Raw genomic sequence first — 19,816 nt, 5'->3', positions numbered from 1 at the left:
TCAATCCAATAGAGCACCTCTGGGATGTGGTGGGAGGGGAGACTCACATCATGGATGTGCAGCCAGTAGATCTGCAGCAACTGTGTGATGGCGTCATGTCAATATGGAGCTGAGGAATGTCTCCAGCACCTTGTTGAATCTGCAGTGCGCCATGAAGAATTACGACAGTTCAGAAGGCAAGAGGTGGTCCTAGGAGGGTGTACCTAATAAAGTGGCCTCTGAGTGTGTGTGTGTGTATGTGAATTTCCCATTGGGATTAATAAAGTATCTATCTATCTATCTATAGATAGATAGATATTTGTCTACGTGTGTGTATCTATTTAAAAAAGTGTGCACATCTCGGAGACTTTTGTGTTCTTCTGTTTTATTGAGTCACCAGTACAAGAAACCCCCCCAATATGGCGTACTGCTCCACTCAACCCATGTCTACTTACACAAGACATCAAGCCATTTGGGGTGTCCCCCTCCCCTCCATTTTCAGCCCCCTCATTTTTAGACCATTTTTTGGAAATGACACCCTGATCAGAAAGAGTCGGAAGGAGTTCAAGTTGTGCAGCCCCCCCCAGTTACTCTGTTTCACAAATCTCTACACCACTACAGGCCCATGGAGTCTTGTTTTCCAACCACTACATTTACTTCTATAGCACAAGTTCACCTGTGGAGGTTGCTGATCACGTATTTGTAATGTTTGCCGGTGGTCCGAGCCCCTCCCTAAAGGTTAAAATGACAGAAGCATGTGGGGTATCAAAGTAGACAATTTCAACTGAGTTGTGGTCCGCTAGTAGCCCCCCTTATGTCAGAGGTGCTGCATTCTGATCACAGTCAAGAGTATTAGGGTATTTACACCAAAGCCCCCACTATTCACATTTACACCAAAGCCCCCTCTTTAATATTTGCCCGCTGCTGTTCTCGTTGTTTCTGCGCTTGTACCTCATGGAGTAAATCCTCACGTTTCTCATTATGTTTTCCTGCCATGGCTGCTAAACACAGCGACTTGAAGGGGTTACTTGGTGGTCTTTATTTCTAATTCATTTGGAGATGGTGTCAACTTGACATTAGCGAGTCGTTTTCTGCTGATCATCGTTAAAAAATGGAAACTTAAATCTCCGGAGCTTCAACGTCCTATCAAAGGCGCCTCGGCCTTCCTAAGCGGCCAATCCCAGCATTCCTTCTCCCAGGCACTTGTATGCGCACAACGACCCGTTAAAAAGAACAGGAGAGGATTTCTGGTAAGTCAACATTTTTTTAATGTGTGTTCTTCCGAGATGCCATCGACTTGTGCTGACAGATGGCAGACAGCGTGTTGGTACAGGAAGCCTTGAATGCAGGCCAGTGTGCAGCGAGGCAGTGACTGAGGGGGCCGCTCCTGGGTGGGACAGTCAACCTGAGGTGTAGGAGGTCTGAGCAGCGGACAGCAGCTTCAAATCATAAGGACTGTGCCCACCTCACGGTGAAGCTCCTTGGCGTGTGCTTTGTAATCACCTGTCCATTTGGAATTCTTGGAATGTCACTGAAAAACAAAAAACCCCATCGGAATGGCGGACAGAAATACTGCCAGCTTTCTCTTAACGATTACTCACTGAAGGCAGCATCAAGCGTCACTTCCCTCAGGTTGAGCCCACCTCAGGCTGACGAGAGACCCTATAAAGACATCAGGCCCTGCCCGGCTTCCTCAAATGGCTTTTTAAAATGTGAACGCCGATGCCCGCCGTTCCTCTGCTGTAAATTCCCGGGCCGACTGAAAACGTGAAAAAAGGGTCTCCATTTAAACAAAGGAACACGCACTGCCTGCTTCTTAATAACAAGCAACTCTTTAAAATTTTGTTAACTAATGTTGTCTTATTTTAATTTCTTACTTTGTCTTTTATTCTTCTTTTCTTCATTATGTAAAGCACTTTGAGCTACTTTTTGTATGAAAATGTGCTATAGAAATAAATGTTTTTGTTGTAAAATAAAGTTCACAGTGAGGCCCTCGTTCTGCTGGCCCCTTTAGCGAGCCTTGTGACAGCTTATGTCAGACACTTGGCTTTTAGAGGCCACATGGCTCCGTTTTATCAAAACCCCTCAAGTCCACTTGGGGACACTTTAGGTTTTAATATGAAATGAAAATGAGGACAATAAATGTTTCATGCTAATGTGGAGGGACTCGTTTTGACTGCTCAAATAGGCTTGGAGTCCACTTCCAGGTTTATTGGGACATCACCGTCACACGTGTTTAAAAAAGAAAACTAAAACCTGCAGTCACATGGGTCCGCCAGGAATGAGAACTGACCCAACTCAAAACCCAGGCGGAAAAAACACAAACGGAGGAGGCTGCGTTACGGGATTTCGACAGTCATTTTAGGGCAGACGCAGTCATGGGGGGCTCCTGTGACCACCAGTCATGTAGTCTGACATCCAGCCAGTCCGTCACTTAAAAACTAGTGTGAGTTTGTCTCAAGTCCCAGGGCGGATCACAGCCATTTGTGGAAAAGTCAGTACACCCCGTGGCAGGTTCTCTTTCTCTTTTTGGTGCCCGTGGCGTGGCCACAGCAGGACTTGACCGTCACTTCCACAGTCCCCACACCACAGATGAAGGCGATGCCCCGTTACCAACATCAGGCCCCGTGGTATCATTGAAATGAACATAAATGCAAACTTCACATCCCAATTGGTTTTGTCATCTAGAAGTACCGCCCCCTCTATCTCGACAGCCAATAAGACAATGCCTGGCGGAGCTGCTGCTGTATGAAAGCTTTCTCAGTACGGCGACTTCAGCCGCACTCTCGGCCTCCTTCTTCTTCTCTCTTTCAGTCCATCGTGGAAGGACAAAGACGAGATGTCAGAGAGGCGAGACCTCTAGCTGTCTGCTCGGCCCAACAGCCACACTCTGTGTGTGTGTGTGTGTGTGTGTGTGTGTGTGTGTGTTGTACTGCACTTCCGGGTGAGCGAGTGAGTGAGTGCTCGCTCATTGGTCGTCAGCTCTCTCTCTCTCTCACACACACATTCTCTCTGACTCCAACCAAACAGTTTGACCGGCAGACCCCCGTGACTGTGTCTCTGGAGATGTCAGACCACATGACTGGCTGCGAGTGCCCCCTGACTTATTTCTCTTTTCCCAGCCCCTCTAGATTATGCTGAATTCGGGTACTAAGCCCCAACATGATGGGGCGAGCAAGTGGGTGGGTGACGTGGAAAAGGCCGATGGGTCAGTGCGTCTTAAGCTATTTGCCAATATGTGACTCCCTGTCCCCTGCATGGCATTTGGTGACGCAGGTCTCCTGCACTGCGCCATCGTATAGCGACTGCACTTCGGCTGTGTGATGCTTTCATCACACTCGACCACATTCACGCCAACGCTGGCCCTCGGCTTCACCCCCCCGTCTCAACTGTGCCCTCCAGCACCACGAGAGCTTCGCTTGGATGCTGTAAATAATTCAATTTAACATCTTCAGGGGACCCCAAAACCTCAGCGGTCCTAACAACGCCAACATCAAAGCAGCTTCACACGGACTGCTGTGCAACCCAGCAAAGATGAATGGCCAAGTAAAACAAGACCCCCGAATGCAGCAGAATCAAATCAACGAAAACGGCAAACACACAACGGTGAGATCTGCAGAAACGTCCAGCAGGAAAGTGGCATCCACCTGGACAGGGGCTGGTGAAGGTGGTCAGGCTGCGGTGCCACGTGGCCGGACTTTCAGTGTGCGTTAGAGGTGGGCTTGCAGCAAGCCGGACTGTGGAGTTGGGGCTGATGGAGGTTTGATTAGTTAACGACTGGACACTTTCACGTACGATTTGCCAAAGTCAAACTGAGGGGGCCTCATTTTATTTTCAGCTGTAATGCCAGCCTCTGTAACACAGTAGAAGGACGTCACAGCACCTGAAATATGGGCGCCACTCTACGACTGAACGTCTTCACCAACTGAACCCAAAAGTGCTCGCGTTAACGCTACGGGCTGCTTGTCCATTGCCAACATCCATCTTTGGATTGCCAACATGCCCAAAGCACTGGCATCCTGGGCACGTCACAAGTGGCTGCCACGCAAACTCAAAACGTGCATTTCAGTGAGGTCCCGGGGCTGAAGGAGCATCTGGAGGGAGAGTGAAGGAATTCACACCAGGGGTCCTCAACCCCGTCTCCAAGTGCCACAGTCCCCCTACTCCTTGGCCCACTCCATCCACTTTGACTTGCATGTACGAGAGTGGACAACAATGACAACAACGTTAAAACGACGATGAGGTGCAATGGAGATGCTGTGCCTGCCCGTAAATCCCAACCGTTCTGCTCAAAGCGATGCACACATCTGAACGGACCACAGCTGGGCCAAAAAGAAAAGAGTCTTTGGGCAGCCATTTCAAGAAAACGCCAGGACTCTGCACCCCGCCACCGAAAGAGATGTCAAGATACCTAAGGTGACAGAGTGGCAGAAAACACAACATGTGCGTTTCTCAGATTGGGGGAAACTTGCAGAAAAGTACCTGGGCATCGCCACCGAGGGGGGCACGAGAGAGTAATGAGAGAGACTGCATTTTCACCTCGGGTTTATTGAGTTTTTATTCTCACGGCTTTGGATTTTATGGATTCATATGTGTACTCAGTTTCTGAACACTGCACTGTGGCACGATCTCCTGCCTTCATTAGAGAATTGTCCTCATTTGTCAGCTCATCTTACCGATGGTGTCGGGTTCAAGAGCTTGAAAGAAGTTGGAATGGAGCATGGAGCGAACCCGCATCGTCACATGCCGCTCACTGACTGGCGCTTCTGGCACACAACTTCAAGTCTCCTCAGCAGAAAGGCACAAGCGTTTCATCTGTTCTGGTATCTTCTGACGTTAGTGATTTGTGTTCTAGAAGATGTTGCGTCGTTACTCGCATGCTGCACCAGCCGCCGTGATGTTGAGGCCCTGGAGCTCCGCTACGAGTCGTGTTTGGATCTCAGCCTGTCTGCCCGCCCGCCTGCCCGCCCTGTTTACACGGAGGGCGTCTCTCGTCTTGTGTGTAAGTCCTGGAGGCCGCTCTGTGCGGTTTGGACCTGTTTGTTCTTAACTGTCATTAGTAAGCTACAATTAACATTAACAAGACCAACCTAAATCAGCAAGACTTTTACAAAGACACAAAATATCGAGATAAAACTTCATACCAGGACTACCTTTGTGCAATAAACGGAAGAACCTTTCAGTTCCTGATACATTAACTTCAAAACTGGGCAACTTCAAGGCCACCTTTAAAAGAACGTCGGCTTTACCAGGGCTGAGCACCAAAGTGTGTGTGTTGACAACGCTCTGAACGCCCTAAGGGTCACTGCTGGTCGACCCCCCAGCGGTCCTGTGCTGCCTCACATTAACTGCCCACACTTGGCCTTTGCTTACTGGCGTCCTAATTACTCCTCACTGGCAGCCATGTCCCGTTCGCTCCCATGCCATCCAAACATACGATGCTAGTCCTGTCACCACAGTAGAGAACGTCACTTTGACGACACAAACGTCATGTCTGCTGATATCCCGTGTCAGGCGCCCCACTAGCTGCATGTCTGAGATTACCGCATGTGCTTCCAAGCTGACCTAACCTGGACAAGGTGGCTAGAAAGCGGACATATAACTCTCACCGTGTTCCCTACAATCAACGGAGGGACGTAAATACCAGGGCCATGCAGCAGCATGTTCAATTACAAGACCACCAAGGTGGTCCCAGATTCGACCGTCTCATTCAAATGACACCGAAGTCACTTTCAGCAGTCCACCCGCTAACTACACATCTCATCACGTCAAGCTGGTTATATGACGGCTCGTGACAATCGGAGGAAGGACGATTTGTCCGTTTTGTATGCGTGACACTGAAAGGCCATCAGTGAGTGCGAATCAGGGGGCTTTAAACACAACAACAAAAGCTTTTTCTCTTCCCCCTTGAAAGCTCGGCTGGCTTTTTCTGCGTCTTTTGGTGTCTCTCGTCTCCGCTTTTGCTCACCTGATCCTAACTTCAGGGTTTTTCTGTTCCCTCACGTACCACCACAGACCCCAGGCTGGCCTCACAACGATGTCTGGAGGGGCAGAGAAGCCACAGGACGAGGAGACGGCAGTAGAGGCCCAATACGACTCGGAAACTGCTTCAGTTGGCGTTTCTTTCCCTTTCCAAGTCCATTTTTCTTTCTGATTAAATGTATTTTTATGCATTTGCCGTTGAACATATAAAAAGTTACTTTCGTTTATCTCTGACGTAATCGGCAGGGTTATGGCCACGTGGACACGACATGTCAGCTCAGAGAAAGTGACGTCCACAGCACATGTGGGTCTACAGCCGAAGGGCTCTGGAGACGTTAAAAGGTGGACTCGTGTGATTTTGACTGAAGAGAAATGAATGGATTCACAGCATCGAGTTAACGGCACTGCTCCACTACTGACCTGCCGGTCACTCCAGTCAAAGCCAAGCTGGCAGGTGGAGCGGCCACCCTAACAGACAGACCGGCCTTGAGCCCCTCAAAGTGCTGCGATGGCCTCCGTGGGGTCTAAGCTGAGCCCCTGTCACAATTTACCAAATGAGGACACGTTTTCAAGGGGAGTACAGGACAAGCCCGATGACCCGAGGTGAACGCACTACTCTTCGACTGAGCGCACAAACGCCAGACTGGTAACCTCACCGAGGAGGAGGAGCTGGTGACGATGGGACGCTACTCACCCCTCAACAACAACAACTCTTTCAAGAGCACACTTTCATACAAGTGGCGCAGCTCAAACAAGATGAAGAAAGTTCATAAAAAAATAAAAATACGATCAAACTAAATAACAACGAACAACGTCTGGTCTGATGGCCGGGAGAACAGGAAAAACAAAATCCGCAGGGGCCACGAGACCACCCACCCAGCCGCTCTCTACCGTAAACGACTTCAATCAGCCCCTCGCCTATCGTCAGAACAGAGGGGCTTCACCCTACGGTTTCGCTCACTTGGGACTTCTGTACTTCATTAAGTCTTCACGTTGAAAATCACAACGTGGTGTCACACAGGTGGAGCAGGCAGAAGTGCGGCCATCGTTTAATCCAAGTTAGCATCGGTCCACATCACCACCTTGGGTCCTCGCCGTTCTCCTGTCCACACATTCTGACGTCACATCTGCAGTGACTGACGTATACACAATAGCTGAAGTGGTGACAATACTGTCACGTGTAGGAGGTCAAGTGACATCCTAAGTGCAATGCCTACTGCAAAGCCCCCCCCACCTCCTTCTAGAGTTGTACACCACTGACAAGACGCAGTGCCACAAAAGTCCAAAGGCTGACATTTAATATCCATGGGAAAAGTCGGACAGGATGGTCAGCGCTCAGAGGTTAGGAGCGTCAACGGGTTTCACAGGACTTGGGCACACGTCCACCGCTCTGACTATGGTGATTACACGTATTCAAGAACGAGGCCGTAACTCGACTGGGCCCACCGTGCATGCTGGAGAGCTGGCAGGCCGAGGGTCTCTCCTCACAGAACTGTGGTACGAGGTCACCAGGCCTACCGTACACCTTAGTGGTAAACTGAAGGTCCACTTTAAAAACGACGACTCCGCTTGAACTCCAACGATACGCTCCATCAGGACACATTCAGACGGCGGCTCCTTGCTCTTCTCAGCGTCTGTCATAGCGGACCACTTGAATTTGAGCTCTCAGGGCCCGAGATAGAAGGATGAGTCCTGTTTGACCACCTTCATCTCGTTAGGCTTCTGTAGGACTGTAATGGAGGAGCGGAGCAACGGTTACACCTTCAACAATGAAAATGTATCCTGCCCAGGGTGTAAATGTCACGGCGGCCTCTACCGCTGTGTTCCAGGCTCTCTCATTGTGTGTCTGAACAAGAAAAGCGAGCAGAGATAACGTGACAGATTATTAGGAAAATATGACGCTCGAAATGGAAGCACGTCAGCTTGAAGAGCCCAAATGTCACTCTTCATGGAGGACGCAACTCACATGGCTACCGAAACGCGGGCACAGGGGGGGTGTCACAGATGTCAACGGAGACAAACTTACAAACAAGTCTGATATTCTGCTGCAGAGGTCACTACTGCCGACGTCATGGGGACAGGGCCGAGAGGGTGACGAAGGGACATGGACAGACCCAGCACAGCATGTCACGCTTTGTGCTCCACCGGCCGAGCAGACGGTTTGTCTCAATGTGGAAACTGATCAACACGCGCTTTCTGGATATTCTGGACATTGCATTCTGTGCTGCAACGTAGTGAGATATGACGGCAGCTAGAAATGGTCTCCTACTTTATGGATGAGACAACCCAACACTCTTTTCAGGGGGCGCTCAGTTTTACCCAACATCTAGTGATGCGTCCGCACCTCTCCACTTCAGGGAATCTCTGGTTGGACAAAAACAAACTCGCTGAGGATTTGTTACGTGGGCTGCAGAAAAACAAAGCGATAAGAAAGATAAACTGCAGATGTTTTCATGGAAACAAAGCGCAGACTAACATATAAAGTGCACACTCGGCCACAGAAATCGCACTGCTGGCTGACCAGGTGACGTGTTCTGTTTTATACAACTGACTGAGGTCAACGGCCAGCGCTACGTGACAACTCGGAGGGGCACTCCGACATTTAGGTGGCTGTGTCACTCGTCTGTCCCACATCAGGTGAAGACAAAGAGTGAAAAGGGGAGCAGGGGCTCAGGTTTACTGCCATTCTCAACACACACACACTCACTCACTCACTCTCACACACACACACACACACACACACACACACACACACACACACACTCACTCACACACACACACACTCACTCACTCACTCACTCACACACACACACACTCACTCACTCACTCACTCACTCACACACACACTGCCAGTCAAAGGTTTCAGGGCACCGCAGCCTCTCTTCAAATGTAATCAGGTGAAATCCAACGCCCGACCTAAAATGGTGAAAAGGTTAAGCAGTATGCTGCTAGAGATTTAAATGTAAAGTTTAGGTTGGCAAAAACTGAAGAAAGGAAACATCAGAAAATGGGAACTACTAACGGGTTACAAGTTAGAGAAGTTCTGCAGCCATTAAAGCAAATGAAGCCTTGCAAGTCGAAGCCAACAATTTACACAGGCGTCCCAACTTGTGTCGATTCCCTTAAAGCAGAGCTGGAGCCGACTGTGTGACTACACCTCTGAAGGACAATACGACACTGTAGAGAACGGAATGAGAGTGACCTTCATCGCCACCCTCAGAGGTGCAGGCCTTTCACTTAGAGCAGGGGTCCTCAGTCCCAGTCCTGGAGGGCCGCAGGTTCTTGTTCTAACCTGGTTTCTTAATCAGAAATAAATTCTTGCGAATAATTTAATTTCCTGGCTTGTTTGTGCTTTAACTCTGCCATGTCAGCTCATTCTCATATCTTAGATTTTCTTCCCCTTTCTAAGGATCTCATCCAAATGATTTGAAGGCTAAAATGGAGGAGGAATTCTCAGTCCTTCACTTTTTTCTCTTCACTTTCCTTCACCCAGTAGTGCCTGATAAACACACACAGGGGTGTCAGTGGTAACAGGCTCAATGGAGAAGTGCTGGTCTCTTTTGTCATTTTCATGTTATTAAGACTAAAATAAGCAACAAGGGTTCAAAATCTTAACAAGCAAGGCAACTAAAGTGAAGCAGCCGTGTTACTTGAGCAATAAGGGCCTCTTATTAAGCAGTTGGGTTGGAGCAAAAACCTGCAGCCACTGCGGCCCTCCAGGACCGTGATTGAGGACCCCTGACTTAGAGAGTCCAGTGGTGTCCTGGAAACTGGGAGACGTGGCAGCGCCAAAGTCACGAGCCAAGTTTGTGAGGGTCACCACCTTGCGTGATCACAGCCCAACAGCGGTCAGTTTGTCCTGTGACGAGGGGACTCTGTGCTGCAGGAGTGACAGGGCGAGTGGCGGCCATCTCTTAGAGGACACAGCAGCTGTGCACTACTGCAGACTGGAAGCTGATGAATCCGAATGTGAAATCTCTGGTTCATCACACAGGTGTTTGTATGCCACGGAGTTGGTGACACCAACTGTCAAAGATGGCGGAGGACGAGTGACAGTCTGGGGTTCTTTTGCCGGTGGCAGAGTTGGTGACCTGCACAGAGTGACTGGCATGCTGAATCAAAAGGGTTACCAGTTTGACTGTTAGATCAGCAAAAGGCACCAGCTATCTGGAGGAATCAAAAACCTGAATCCAATTTGTACGTTTAATAATTCCTTGACTCTTTTTATTATTTGCTATTATTTTTTTGTTCTATGTCTTGATTTCATGAAACACTTAAGACATCAAAACGGAGATCTTCTAAAACTTTTGTCTGGTAGTGTAATGCTTCACAAACTAACAGACAGACACACAGACGTCTGCCTACAGAGGCCCAAGTTACGTCTGACCCTGCATAGTGACACCCCACAGCGGCTACACGTGGCCTCCCCTTATTTCGGAGATGAACATCCACGTGTTCTTAAGGGGACTCTCCATTGCACCCCACGTCTCATATGAAGAGTTAAAAGGAGCTGACGAATAGGTGGTGGCTGTCACTTTCAGCACATAACACTTCATAACGTGCCCAGGTTCACACGCATGGCTCTGAAAGGCAGGAACCAGGAGGGGTACCCGGGGGGGCGATTTAACACAACTTGTGATTTCCAATCATTTTGAATATTTGAATCCACACGACACAACTCAGCTCTACCTTAATGTGACTTTCCTTTTCACCCAACGTCTAAAAGGGTGACAAAGGGGACTGGGATTGGGCGCCTGCCATTGTTTTCAACATAAATCACTTCATAAACGGTCAAAAAATGTAAATACAAGTTACATGTGAATGCTTGTGGAAGGCAGAACTGGAGGGACCACCCAGGCCACGTTTGGCCCACTGTACTCTCTACAATGTGGTTTTCAATTCTTCTGGGCTCCACATTGTTAGATTTTACGTATATTTATTCGGCATTGCTGTATTTCACACACGGTGACTCTGCAGCGAGATTCCAGCCCATCATCAGGACACTCCAGTCCACAAGAGACCTCTCTGTGTAAGGCGCCTCCATACTTTTCCATCAGCCCCTGTAACTGGCACACTGAAGTAGCGACCCTGCTGCCACATTCAGTGCCATTTGCACCCGTGTCTGCCCCACTCACCGCTATACAAGTTAAAGAGCAAACCGCACACAAGTCTGAATTAGCGTAAGCCGCTCTACGTCTGGGTCTTCATAAGAAATGTAAGCATTTACTTGATGAGGTAGAAACACATCAAGAACAAGAAGAGTTTTGTCAGATATTTCAAACATGCATCGGTTTAAAGTCCTAAGATTCTTGATTGTAACAAACGTATTGTCACCCTCTGACAGAGGACAAGTAAAGGATCAAAACTCACATCACATTCATAACCACTGACCCTGAAATTGTTGTAAATGATACCTCCACATGCTTACGTTTGAAATTTGTCATTTTCAATCTTCTGGGAGTGGTCCTAAGAGGCCGAGGACCACCAGTAAAGAATCAGCTATCAGAAACCCGGTCACATTTGTGATCAACAACCTCGAAATGGCACAGAACGACACTCCACGTACCAATATTACCAATCCAGGTTTTGTGAAAACGAGCAACTTTGACCCCTCGTATTCCATTAGGGGGGCAAACCCCTGGGGTGAGCTGAAGTGGCACCACAACCTCAAGTCCTTCTGAAGATGCCCAATTGCTTTACTCTTACCGTAAGACTGGCAATTCCTGCACAAAACACTGTCAAGAAATGGCATAAAAATGAACATCTTTCAGGTCTAGTTGGTCTAGTTGGGGGGACCACACCAAACAGCTCAACATCTTACATAACCAGACATCACGACGTGTCAAACGGCATCTCATATGAGGGGTGTTCTTGTACTGGACAGTCAGGAGGACAAAAACGTGAAGGGATTTCAAAGGGTCCAGAAGGAACTCATAGGAACAGAATAAGGTGAACTGAAGTCAAAATGGTAAAAGAAAGGTACGGGTTTATAACTACGACAAACATCTCCGAGGTGCTGCTAAATTCAAACATCACACTGGAGAAGACCGAGGGGACATCAGAGCGACCCCCCGATTGGTGAAACAGCTACAGTGGTGCCCTGCCATTGTAACCTTTTGTTTTAGCTTACATAAAGCACTCGTTGCTATAAGGTGCCACTCAGAGTGGGCACCAACACAGGATCTTCTGACTAGGAGGACACATCAGGGTCTAAGGCAGGGTACTCTGCTCCACTCCTGGAGGTACGCAGTGGCTGCAGATTTTTGGTTTCCTTACATTTTTAATTAGAACCCATTTATTTATTACTGAAGCTGTATGTTGTTTGGCCTTAGTTTTATTGAAGCCATTCGTTACGACTCAGAATCCTTAATGGCCTCCTTTAGTTTTAAACAGCCGCATTACGTTTGAATTGTCTCCCGATTTCTGAACCAGCCATCAGTTAATGATGAGGTGCAAATGACAAAGGTGCTTCTATTTAAACCTGCGTGTCGGCATTGAGAAGAATCCGAGTTAGTGAAATACTTGGAAATGAATGAATGAGGGAAGGACCAAGAGGCCCAAGTCTGTTCAGGACCACACAACATATGGGTGATGATCTCTGGAAATGGAAAAGCTACAAAGGCCACAGAATGTAATAACCAAGTTTAATGATCTGCTAGGCCTGCGTGGCTTTGAATTATAAAAAATGGTTGGAATGAAAATCGGCAGCCATTGTGGACACACAGGCCCGGCGTTGAGAAGCCCTGCTCTATGGGGTTGGAAATGCGTTTCATGCGGTGGTCCTCACGTCAGGGGCTCCGTGGACCTTCGGGTTTGCGCTGCTCGTTTTTTTTTTTTTTCTTGCCCTCTACTAGGGTGACCAGCGCTGCGCAATCGAACAAAAATGTCCCCTTGGAACCGTTTTTAGGTGGCCGAAATGCCTTTGACTGCATGTGTAGTTTTTACAAACTCCATCCCCCTGGTCTTTAATCGTATCTGCGTCTACCACACTCGCGGTCTGGTCAGCCCACAAGCTGGTCGCCCTAGATAGGCCACATGCCCACCTCGAATTGGGGCAGGCTATGCCGACTCTGCCAGCTGCCCTCGCCTTGGTGCCTTTCGCTTGTTTTCGTTCACTACTTACCTCGAGGGGCAAAGCAGCTCGTAAGTCGGCCGTCTGTGTTGCCTCACTCGTCTAAATTCGAATTCAGCAGGACCACTAGACGGGGCGGACAGGCAGCGTTGGGTCAACCACATCAGGGATCGCTTGCAAGCGTTAACCTGGGCAGGGGTGTTTTTTCCGAGCCCTGCCCGGCGGACAGCCCCCGGGAGACGGCGCTCCACCACGCTCTTCCCTGCGACGCGTTCGTTGTCAGCGCCGAGACGCGCTTGGGCCTAGCCTGGCGGCCACCAGTCCTCCCGCTTCCCGTTGACTTCCCCCCCGCCTCCCTCCGAAGCGCACATCGCGAACGACGAGCGAGAGAAAAGAAAAAGGCCGAGGACGGCGCACAACAGCACGGCTATGGGAGCAGGGGTTCCCGGCGCCCCGCACAGGAAGCCCCGCCGCGTTTCCTTCCGTTACGACCGCCACTCGATGCTCGCCAAAACTTCCATAAATAATTGAAATGTGGCTGCATGCAGGCGGCCAAAAGGGGAGAGCAAAACAAAAGGGAGCCGCGTTACCTGACAGGGCCAGGATCTGCGCCTTGCCCGGCTGGCCTGTGCCATGCTCCTCGGTCCGGTGCACCACATACACCTTCTGGTTGTCGAAGTCCGTCTTGTGCCGAGGTCTGAAATCCTTCACACTGGAGACCGGCAGCGCGTAGCACACGTCGTCCTCCAAGAAGCGCACGAAAGCGAACATCCTCGTCGTCTTTGGTCCTGCACTGTGAGCGCGCGCGCTGGCCGACTTTTGTTTCCTTCTCTTTTCCTTTTACAAGTCTTTTCTTAAAAAATATACAAATATATAAATATATAAACACACACAAAGGGGGCAAAAAGGAAAGGCCTCTGCGCTCGGCTGCTCTGGCCTGGTCTCCAGGAAATGAGGCGCTTCTGCTTCCACTCGCCGCCCCCACCTCGCCCCGCCACTGCACCGCGCTAGGCCGAAGCAATCGAGTGCAGAGCAGCGCTCGGGCCGCTCCGCTCGGATGCTGGAAACTTGGCGGCGGCCGCGGCGTTTGAGAGTGGGAGCAGCGATACGCGCGCACGGCCCGAGGCGTCAGCCCACGGAATGAACAGGTAACTCTTAGAATTCTGCTCAGCAAACCCCTGTATTCAGCCACTTGAACGATCGTGCTGTTTTTCGACTTGTGATTAACTTTCCTCCGTTTCATTATTATTATCATCATTTTGGCAGATGATACCGACCAACTCAAACGGCTCCAGCAGATATTTCAGGTGAGTCTTACTGGTAATTGTTTACTTTGATATTGTTCCGGGGCATGCAATCATCAGTTATAAAGTTAGTACATTTGACACCCATGTAAATGTAATGTTGTCTTTGCCCTTTAGGTTTATGCGAGTGTCAGACTTTAGGTATACTGGGCCACAGTTTGGGGATGTGGCAGGAAAAAAAAACAAAGATAAAGGGAGAACATTCAGAGTTAATACAGACAATGCAGCTGAACCCAGGACTTGAGAGCAATGACAGCCCGTCTTTCACATCTAGCTGTGTTGTATTGTATAGTTCAGTTTATATTTAGTCTTTTAAAGGTTTACCTGTCCATCACTCATTCACTCACTCACTCACACACACACACACACACACACACACACACTCTCTTAAGGCTTTGTTTGAACTGAATTTACTCCTCTGTGATGTCTTTCCCGTTAAACGAGTTCAGATTGGTGTGCATATAAAAATAATGCAATTAATAGAATGTATAGGACACCACACACAGATACAGTGACAATATAAATATAGAAATTCACACATCTGCTAAGTTTTGTACAGAATCCTTCAGTGCGTTTAACATGCGCTTTAATAACTCAGCCATTCACAGAAACCCAGTCCTTAAAATGCCAGGCGTACCCTTAGTCTGGACAGAGAAACCAGCTGGGAGGAAACACATGAGCGGCAATAAGCCCTTCGTCTATCAATGGCTTCACGGCGGCCAGTGAGGACTCTTAACAATTTAATGACGTCAGCGTGTTCTGCCAGAGAACTCCAGAGGTGTGCTTGAGCGAGGAAGATGGCAGGCTTCTACCTTCATCAGGCTACTCACCTCATCTCGGTATTTGTGTTTGTGTGTCTGTAAACTCAAAGCATGTTTCACACACCATTTTTATTCTCCATCAATGATATAGCGCCTTTCATATCCATCTGTCTACCGTCTTTGATATTTGTGGGTGTTGCACACAAACCCATCTGCCTACTGGGAGGCAGCAGCACTACCACTGGGCACTGTGCCTTACCTGGCTGGCCAGCTAGCTGTCTGTCTGTCTCTCTGTCTTCTTACGGACTGCCTTTCACATCTATCCATTTCTCTGTCTCTTATAGTGCCTTTCACACCCATATTTATATAGTGCTGTGCATACCCATCTATTTATTTATTCTTTATTACCACTCTGTTTACTCAATATAGCTTTTCTTTTGTCAATTTTGTTTTATTTCTTTCATAGTTATATTATTTATTATATTTCACATCCATCTATTTTGTAGACAGGGTTTTTTTGCATACGTTTTAACATGGTGACTGCTCGACCTTTATAGTGCCTTTCACATCTATCAATCATATAGTGCCTTTCACACCTGTCCATATATCATATACTCAGTGCCTTTCACATCTGTCCATATCATATAATCATATAGTGCCTTTCACATCTGTTCATATAGCATATAATCATATAGTGCCACTCACATCGATCAATCATATAGTGCCTTTCACATCTGTCCATATAGCATATACTCATAGTGCCTTTCACATCTGTCCATATAGCATATACTCATATAGTGCCTTTCACATCTGTCCATATATCATAATCAGTGCTTTTCACATCTGTCTAGCATATAATCATATAGTGCCTTTCACATCTGTCCATATATCATATAATCATATAGTGCCTTTCACATCTGTCTAACTAGCATATAATCATATAGTGCCTTTCACATCTGTCCATATATCATAATCATAGTGCCTTTCACATCTGTCCATATATCATATAGTGCCTTTCACATCTGTCTACCCACCCACTTTCTCCACCCTGCCTTTCCCATTGGTCAGGTTCAGACTGCTGTCCCCTTTACAAACACATTCGAGTACTCGGCTCGCCATTCCGTGTGCACACACAGACAGGATTAACACGTAAATTCAGGTCTGAGGATTCTGGACATGTGAGTCACCTGCGCTGACCTCTGTGCTTCCCCGTCGATGATTTTCTTTGTCCAATTCAAAGACGTATTTGATTTATTTATCATTTATCTGTTTTCTTCCTCTTCTTAGTTCATTGCAGGGTCTCAGGGAGCTGGCGTGAGAAGGGACACCTAATCTGTCACAAGGTGCACTCATACTGTCACTCGGATCAGAGACTCTGGTTCAAGAGGACAGCTGATCACACAACAGAAACCCTTCAGGGTCATTTGGAGAGGCGACCCAGTGGTCCTCCCGCCTGGCCGTGACCCTGAGCCCAAGTGCTATGTGACGCTAGCAGGAGCCGTCGTCTGCTAGATTTCAGGGAGATTGTGCCTTGTGTGTCAGGCCAACATGAGGCCACTGTCTGGTGCCATGATGACAGACGAGCCTACAATATGATGATCTAATCTAAGAGTTTACAAGCAGGCAGACCAGCAGTCACTGGGCGTGTTTAAAGGTGAAGCCATCTATAGTTTTAAAGGTGAAGTTTGTGTGTGAAAACGAGCAATGTCTCACTGAAGAGGATGACACTGGTGCTGGAAATGACACAAAGACCAGCTGCTAATCTGGTGATAATAATGGCGTCTGTTTATTAATGTTGTTAGAGAAGTGTCTCTCAGTTAATTCCAGCTTTATTAGCACAGTGGTCCTTCATACCGGGTCATGTCCTCTGTAATCTACTGCTGTGAAGGTTGAGTGTGCGATTGTTCACAAGACCAGTAACGGCACACGCTGTCATTCCTCGTTTTCATTCTCTTTCTCTGTACGTTTACCATTCGTTTGCTCAGATGTTGATTCACTTGTTCCTTCCTGAGCGGCTCGTCTTCTTTCTCCACCCTAGTGCCCCGCTTCTTCTCTTCTTCCGTCGGCCATCTTTTCACATTAAAACTGATTAAGTCCGTGTTTGTGTTGCGATTACTTAGTACATTTTCTTTAATTTTTCACTTAAGTCTTCAATCTGCCTCAAGAATGATTTAAGATATGAAGAGGTAGGGAAAGTGACAGCGAAGGTGGTAGGGGTGAGAACGGTGCCCGTTACACATGTGCCACACGCCTGCCCTGCTGGCCGCTGCGGAGAGTTGATTCTCCAATAAAATAAAATAAAAATACAAACAGGAATAACCTAGGAGGTCAATCCTCACCCGACAGCGGACAGTAGACGTCACGTAGTATTTGTGCACCAAATTTCAGGTCAATCGGTCAAAGGGTTTGCGAGTTTCGGGTGATTTAAAGTCCTGGACAGCCAGCCACGGTGGCACATTCAGTGTAAAGACGAGGCGCTCGCGGATGTCGGCTCATTCGGGGTTAACAATGGGAGCGCGTCCTTCGTATATTTAAAGCTGTGAACGAGGAGCGAGACACCTTGGCATGTGGGATGGTAGTCTCTGAGTCACTGAACCCTTGATGGTGTTTGGGGGTCTGAGGGTGAAGACTCGGTGGGTTTCCCTTTGAAGTGGCATAGAGTGTGCCAGCTGTTGAGTAAAACAGCGAATGCCGAGTGTCAGCAGTGGGATCACCGTGACCCTCTCCAGGGACAACGTCCATCTTTATTGACACCAAAGTGAAGTCTGGGGGGCTTCATAGGGAAACACATTACAGTCTCACTCAGCTCATTAAAACGTCACTAGCAGGGGGAGTACCATGGAGGGACCCCTGCCCACCCTCTCGGTCGTTTTCAGCCTTATTCACATTTCAGTTACATTCTTTTTTTTTTTTTATGGGCTTTCCAGAAGTGTTTTTCACAAACTATTTATATTTTTTGTTTTTAACTCCTGATTTCTAGCCTTTTCTTGTTTTGTATAAAATGTCCTGACAGGGTGAAGTGTGTGTCTGTGTGTGCGCTGTGCCACAATGGCATGACTGCTCTATTAGAGGGGCCGCCCCTTTGTGCCACTGGACCATATTCACATTACCCAGAGTGCACCACCACGTCTGCATCATCGTCTGGCGAGTTTTCGGGCGTGATGGGCGTCAGCTTGGGTAGCGCGCTGGGTGGGCTGCTGGAGAATTCCGCTTGAAGACGCCGAGTGTTTCTCGTTTCCCAGTCCTTTCACGATGGCGGGGTGTCAACGTGTACAGCAGGTACGTAACTCGGATATCAGGAGTGGAGCTCACGACACGGCGAGGTCTGAATGGAAAGACTGGTGTCAGCGGTGGGATCATCTCCTCGGTTATTTTCAGCTTTACTGTTCTTGTTCTGATTGGTGCTTTTCATAAACTTACGTTTTATCCTGAATGAATTCCCACGACTCCTGGAGTTTTGAAACTTGTGGATCCTGACTGAAGTCCACTTTCAGGTTTCATGGATTTTTGAGCATTTAATTGTTTTTTTTTTTCTTGGGCGCTGCCATTTTGCAGATTCAAGGTGCTAGGGGCGTGGCTTCTGGGATCACGACCTCGAAGGGTGAGTTGCTAAGAGATTACAAGGTCACCCAATGGCCATTTTGTACGGCAGTCTTCTTCTGTGACTTTCAGGTCCTTTTATTTTTGATTCCCCTGTTCTCCGCTCTGTTGCTCGTGTCCTCTGATTTTTGTCCTCCGTTAGGTTTCACTTGTAGATCGGGTGACTCTTAGTTTTAGATGTCACGTATCTCCTGGTGCTTTTCATAAGGATATGCTGTCTGTCTGTGAGTCAGTAAAGTCGTGAACGTCGGGTGCTTTACAATGAAATGCATCATCACACTGGTGTCAGCGGTGGGATTACCATCAATGTGAGGCTGGCATGTAAAGCTGAGCTGCTTTAGTGAAATGTGGTCCTTGTGACATTGTGTGTGACGAGCAGGGACTTCGCATTGGAAGACAATGAACACCAACCCTCTTAGCTTCCAGTCCAAAGTGTTGAAGTGTGGTGAAGAACGGGTGAAATACGGATTAGGAGACAACGAGGTGAAATCGGTGGCCTTCAAAGATCTGAAGACTGTTTGCAAGGCACTGTATGTCACGACCAACTCCATCAAATCTGATAAAAATTGAATTCTGCGGGTCAACGGGTTTCTCAGGGTCTCGGGTTCATCTGTCGCCCGCCGTCTGTCGATGTTTCATATTCTCTCCCCAGGTCTGCAGGGGTCTTTGTCTCCCAAGACGTGCACATGAGGTGAGCAGCTCGTTCTGGACTGACCCAAGTGGTGTCTGAGGGTGCCACAGCCAGGGTTACTGGACTTGGTGGGTTTGATGACAGAGGACACTTGGGAATGTCACTTGGATGTATGCCACTTCACTTCACACCCCAGCTGACTTGCTTTGGCATTTCCTCCATAATTTAATTCTCTCCTGTGATAACTGAACTGGCACCACAGGCTGTTTCAAGTACATGGGGCATGTAGTGATGGGGCACCTCTGTTTGCCACTTTAACCCAAAACAAAGTGTCAAAATCCAAATGAGACACTCGCAGGGAAAACCCTCAAGTATCAAATGAAGAGACCACCCACTGGGCCTGACAACCCGCCTATCAGGGGTGACATGCCCACCAAGTGCCACTCGTGACACAATCGCTCCTTACTCCCTAAGCTCACTGCTTATG

General features: G+C 48.2%; 2 protein-coding genes across 3 annotated transcripts in view; both read right to left on the bottom strand.

The window, feature by feature from the left end:
• The window catches only part of bend5 (BEN domain containing 5), a 308,697-nt gene extending 294,099 nt beyond the window's left edge, over positions 1-14,598 (bottom strand). Inside the window, exon 1 of one of the 2 annotated variants that reach the window (XM_028812471.2) lies at positions 13,624-14,598. In XM_028812471.2, coding sequence (XP_028668304.1) covers positions 13,624-13,804 — 181 coding nt within the window. In that variant the 5' untranslated portion in view covers positions 13,805-14,598. The remainder of the gene's footprint in view (positions 1-13,623) is intronic. The other variant, XM_051933158.1, reaches the window with a different exon arrangement.
• agbl4 (AGBL carboxypeptidase 4) overlaps positions 1-19,816 on the bottom strand; it is a 460,603-nt gene that overhangs the window by 128,312 nt on the left and 312,475 nt on the right. The window lies entirely within an intron of this gene.

The sequence above is a fragment of the Erpetoichthys calabaricus genome, chromosome 10, assembly GCF_900747795.2.
Source record: "Erpetoichthys calabaricus chromosome 10, fErpCal1.3, whole genome shotgun sequence".
NCBI lineage: Eukaryota > Metazoa > Chordata > Cladistia > Polypteriformes > Polypteridae > Erpetoichthys > Erpetoichthys calabaricus.
Note: the sequence above shows the minus strand (reverse complement) of the source record. Positions and strands in the feature narration are given on the sequence as shown.